Raw genomic sequence first — 5,973 nt, forward strand, 5'->3', positions numbered from 1 at the left:
CGGCCCCAGCCGCTCCATGGCATGTGGGATCTTCCTGGACCGGGGCATGAACCCTTGTCCCCTGCATCGGCAGGCGGACTGTCAACCACTGCGCCACCAGGGAAGCCCCAATCCTTATTGACATTTTTATCTTAATGTGTAAACTTGTCTTTTTATTGGTTACAGACAAATTGTATGTGCATATATATTTTTAGTCATTTAGTACAAGGGTGTTTGAAATGTAATTCCAACGTAAATGGACAAGATTTCTATTTTCAAAGCAAACTTTAAAAAGCTGTCCCAGAAATATGAATTATGGTACTGATTAAGCGTCAAACTTCTTGAACATTCATGGAGAAAATCTAATGTAGCAGAACAATGTAGTTCATAAATAAGTCTTATTCTGTACTCATTTACAGCGGGGATCCACTGCATATCCACTCCTTTGTTGATTCCGCAGTTATTTGTTGTGTTTCTACTCTGGGCTGTGCACTGTGCTGAGGGTTGAGAGTGCAGAAGGTTCTAGAGCTCACATTCCAGACCATCGAGTGAGAATCAGTCTTTCAAGCACGGTATTTCCACTGGCTTCCAGTGTTTGTTTTAACGTTGACTTGGCCATGTTCACCTATCCCTCAAGGCCCTAATCTTATGTTAATTTTAAATTGTGGTTCTAAACAATGTTCATAATCCTCTACACCAAAGTTTCTGTACCTTGGCACTGTTGACATCTTGGGTTGGATAATTTTTTGTTGTGGGGGACTGTAGATGCCAGTAGTAAATCTACCCTCGCAGATGTGACAACCCAAAATAGCTCCAGACATTGCTTAGTGATCCCTAGAGGGTAAAATCACCCCCACTTGAGAAATACTGATGTACATCTAGTTTATTGTAAATGATTGCTACAGAATGTGCGCATCAGTTTAACTTTGGATGCATAAGGTTGTTGTCTTGCCTTTATTAAATGCTTAAAAGCATTTGCCATACTAGGATAATACTTTGCTCCTTACACATTAAATTTTTCAGGAGGATGTTAAGAGACATTGTAAAGAACTAGGAGTGTAATACTACTTCCAGTCCATAAGGAGCCTAGCCTGGGAATTTAGTTTCCTGTAGTGATTTCTTATAGGGATAGGTTATGATGGAACATTGTTGTCCTGTTTTAGGTTAACCTAACAAGTCAGGGATGGAGCCTAAAAGCTCATAACAAGGTCCATTATAGATTTCTTACACATTAATTTGCCTGACTCATTTAAAAGCTTCTGTTATTCCACATTTTGCAGCAATGAATTCCAAAATTCCCTGTGTACTCTGGAGTGAAGAAATAGCTTTCTTCCCCTTTCAAAACTCATCTGTGTCGAAAATAACTAAATAACTACTTATGTATTTATTTCTAACATCTGCATTCATATGGTGCCAGAATTTGCACATATTAACTTCATCTTTCTGATTGTTCTGCTGTTTTATGACTTTGAAATTTATTTGTGAAAATAGATTTTAGAGTGTTAGGGATAAAAGAAACTTGAGAAGTTATATAGTCCATTCCTACCATTTTACAAATTGGGAAACTGGCTCTTTCTTGACATTCAAGGCATAACTGATATTTGTAAACTATACTTGTTTCATTCTGGTTCAATAGCAAACTCCTTTATGCTTTTCAAATCAGGATAGGTAAATCCCAGGCCCGGCTAGAAACCTGATACAAAAAGGAACAGGTTTTGTCTCAAAAAAACCTCCTTGGGCTTGGAAACTGTACTTTTTCTAGAAAGATAGGGAGTATGTTTGTTTCATTAATATCATGCTTTTTTCGGGTTTACTTAGTATCTGGGCAAAAATATTTTCCATTGTGCCAGGACAAACAGTTTTAACACCTGACTACATTCAATCCATAGAGGAATTGTTGACTTTGAGAATCTCATAATGTAGCCGGAAAGTGCCCTTTTGTTAAGGAAGCAACTTCTTGAGTATAATTGACTAGCAATGTACAACATTTTATCAGAACCTTTTATCTTCTCTTATTCAAGGGGGATCGGATGTGGCACTTTGCAGTGTCTGTGTTTCTGGTAGAGCTCTATGGAAACAGCCTTCTCTTGACTGCAGTCTACGGGCTGGTGGTGGCAGGGTCTGTTCTGGTCCTAGGAGCCATCATTGGTGATTGGGTGGATAAGAATGCCAGACTTAAAGGTGAGTGGTGTTAAAAAAGCCTTTGTGTTTGTGGGACTAGTGCCTGAGCTAGAGAGAAACCTCTGTGACTAACCCACTTTGCGTCTGCAGCCGCCACCTGAGTGATGGGGTGCTCAGTGGCAGCACCTCTGCATGGAGGGTCCTGGGGCTCCTGCCCAAATTTGGGATGCCAGGATACTGAGTTTATAGATTTTGTGGGGTATCTTTTTTGTCTGTTCATAAATTACAAATGTTAATGATTAACACCATGGCACTTTTCTGCAGACCGTGTTAAACATTAATAGTTTACCTAACTCTGGCATCCTTTAACCATGACTTGCACTGGAGTGCGTTTAATGTGACGTTCCTGGGACAGCTCTAACATCTATCCTCTGGGTTACTGTGTTTTGTATAGGCAGGTGTGTAGGGGAAGTGAAAACAATGGATTCAGAAAAGAATACCTGAGTCTGGATCACAGAGAGCTGAATTATACATTTTTGAAGACAAAAGAAGAAATAATAATATACTGACATTTATTCTAGAGCATTAATTCTGAAATCATTAAGTATTGTATAGGAAAGAGAGAAAGTGAATGAACAGTTTAATTATTCAGAATATAAGGGCAATTTGGATAATAATTCAGGGCAAAATTTTCCTGAGTTCCTCAGTTGATAATGCTAAGACCTGGCCGTGTCTATCCTAGACACTGGGGAAAGACTGAGGTACCTGTTTCTTTCAGTGCAGGATAACTGCCCCCGGATAGAGAGCAACTGGATTATCAAATTCTAGGACTTGATACTATTAGTAAAATGGCTAAGATGGACATTTTTCTATTTTGAGAATCGATAGACCAAAACACATATAGAAAAAGGTTTTGTATCCTGGAAAAAAAATTCCTACTTATTTACATCATTATACATAGGAATGTGGGAATGTTATACATAGAGACCTTTAACCTTATGACTGTTGAACACTGAAATTGTAGTTTAGGATAGAATGTTGAGTTGGATGAAAAGTGTGGTGGGATAGCAATCTTGCACTTATCCTATGTAATCAACTCATGTGACAACCTCCATGAAAATCTTCTTTGATGTCTCTAGGCTGAGTTAACCAGAGACACTTTTTTTCCTGCACTCCCATGAAGCCTTGTTAATACCTCTGCTATTGCACTTATGCTCTTATAATTATCCTTTCACATGTCTACCTTTCCTCTGGTCTGTGGGGTCCTGAAAGCCAAGAACCTCATTCAGTTGATATTTAATAGCCTTGTGCAATGAATGAATGAATTATATGTTGGGATTTTATTTCAAATTAATTTCAGAAAGCAGTTTGTTTTGTCTCAAGGCTTTGATATAATCTTCCAAGCCAGAATGAGCTTTACTGTCCTTAAAGGCAAGAGCTGTAATTATACCTTACATATACAACCCTCTGTATTTTTCAAAGTGCTTTCAAAGTATTTTATTTGAGCATCAAAATGACCCCGTAAAGTAAGGAAGGCAGGTATGTATTATATCCTCGCCTTATAGACACAGACACAAGAGATATTAAGTATTCTGCCCTAGATCATCTTCCCTCGTGAGTGGCAGAGAAAAGACTACAAGGTGTCCTTACCTGGCATCCTAACCTGTCCTTATGCCAGCCCTTTATCTACATGGGTGCCTCAGTCTCAGAAAGTTGGCATTTTCTGTGAGAAAAGGTGTAGTTTAGAATTTCATAACAATGCAAATAGCTTTAGTAAATGGAACACACTGCTGCTTTATTCTTGGCAATTTTTCATATGTGCTCCCTATTTATGCATACGATCTTACCAAGTTCAGCCTGCCATCTAGGAGGTTATGGATTCCATGACCTCTTACTTAACCTCCTCCATAACCTCCTACATGTTCTTACTTTTGCCTAAGCTACAAAGGCCTGAGAGGTGGATCTCGTTTATGTAGTTAATATAGTTCTGTTTATAACAGTAAACTTTAAAGAGAATAAACTGAAAATGTGAAAATGAAAATGTGGTCATTATGAATGGCTTCAACTAACAGGAAAAATGAGGGGTAGTTCTTTATTCTGTCTGCAAGTTTTACTGGTCTCATGTGATATGCTGGGCCCTACTTGGAATAGTTGAGGCAGGATTTACTTCAGGAATATTTTTATTTCTTGTAGTACTTTGCATATGCATTAATACAGTAGAACAGTGATGTATGGTTAAAAACATCTCCTTTGAGATGTTTTGGTGTATGAACACTTTGTTTCTCTCTCTGTATAGTGGCCCAGACTTCACTGGTGATCCAGAATGTTTCGGTCATCCTGTGTGGAATCATCCTGATGATGGTTTTCTTACATAAAAAAGAGCTTCTGACCATGTACCATGGATGGGTTCTTGTAAGTTCTCAACAAGATTCTTGATGGTAGAAAATTGAATGTCTGTTAGTGGTAAAAGATGAAAACTCTTTGAGGGAGTGTCTTTTCACAAATAGGGCCTGTTAATTTTTTTTTTTTAATAACTGTATATTTACAAATTTAAAGATATCGGAAATACATGGAAGTCAGAGAAAAAACCAGCATGGAAATTAGAACATGTTCAAAATGGAAAGATAATTTTTAAAATTTAAACATAACATGTCAAAACCAGTAGGATACTTTGGTCTTTTTTTGTAATATTTGAGGATAATTTTATTAGTAGTATTACTAAAGAACAGTGATTATTTTCGGTCTATAGTCAAAGTATTTCCTTCCCCTTTGCTGGATGATTATTGTGTATAAGTTGTATTAGATGCATTTGAATGATAGAAAAATGATTCAAGTGTGGATCCTGTAGGGAGATTAGATGTGACACATAATAACTATGATACATGGTAGCATGGTTAAGTGCCTTGGAGAAAAATGGAGTTCTGGGTTAGCCATTTAGGTGGGCCTTGAAAGTGGGATGTTATTCTCCCAAGATTTCATTATGAAATATTTCAAACGTTCAGCAAAGTTGGAAGAATTCTCCACTGAACACCCGTATACCTACCACTTAGTTTCTACTTCTGCCATTTTATTATACTTGCTTTATCATATATTTATCCATTGGCACATCCATCTTCCCATCAATCCCTCTTTGTTTTTAAAATTTATTTTTGGAATGATGGACTGGCATTCATAAAGGCATGAAAATAGGGGAAGCACAGTTTCTCTGAGTGATGGATGTATGCAACACACAGAGAAAGTTTGAAAAGTGTAGGAAGGAGAGTTTCTATTGTCAGACTGAACTTGGACTTTATATACATTATGAAAATAATATTGTGTTATAGACCAAGTTTTTCTATGAGAGTGTATGTTTGTTTTTGTAATATAAGAAATTATGAAAATAGTATTACATTTTTCATTTTTTAAATGCAATTTCTCAGAAACATGTTCATGTGTAAATATAGAGCATGGAATGCAGTGTAAAGACAATGTGCTGCATTTGATTTAAAACTGATACACAGAGTTTGGTACTGCAGGGAACAGATTACATAATTGACTCAATGCAACTAGTAGACATTTATAACATGTTTAGATTTTTGCTTGGTTTGTTCTTTTTTTTTTCTAACAGCAGGTTCGTATTAGTTATCCGTTTTATACATATTAGTGTATACACGTCAATCCCAATCTCCCAATTCATCACACCACCACCACCAACCCCAGCCACCGCCGCTTTCCCTTCTTGGTGTCCATGTTTGTTCTCTACATCTGTGTCTCAGTTTCCACCCTGCAAACCAGTTCATCTGTACCATTTTCTAGGTTCCACATATCTGTATTAATATACTATATTTGTTTTTCTCTTTCTGACTTACTTCACTCTGTATGACAGTCTCTAGA

The 5,973-nt window shown here is 37.2% G+C and overlaps 1 protein-coding gene across 1 annotated transcript; it reads left to right on the top strand.

The window, feature by feature from the left end:
- Positions 1–2,000: 2,000 nt before the first annotated feature.
- Positions 2,001–4,512, top strand: LOC103069245 (solute carrier family 40 member 1-like; the record flags this gene model as incomplete). Its single annotated transcript, XM_007450342.1, has 2 exons — positions 2,001–2,160; positions 4,397–4,512. Coding segments are annotated over 2 exons (276 nt in total), but the record flags the coding sequence as incomplete, so codon positions are not given.
- Between the last annotated feature and the right edge of the window lie 1,461 nt (positions 4,513–5,973).

Source organism: Lipotes vexillifer, unplaced genomic scaffold (genome assembly GCF_000442215.2).
Source record: "Lipotes vexillifer unplaced genomic scaffold, Lipotes_vexillifer_v1.1 C27458938, whole genome shotgun sequence".
Lineage (NCBI taxonomy): Eukaryota > Metazoa > Chordata > Mammalia > Artiodactyla > Lipotidae > Lipotes > Lipotes vexillifer.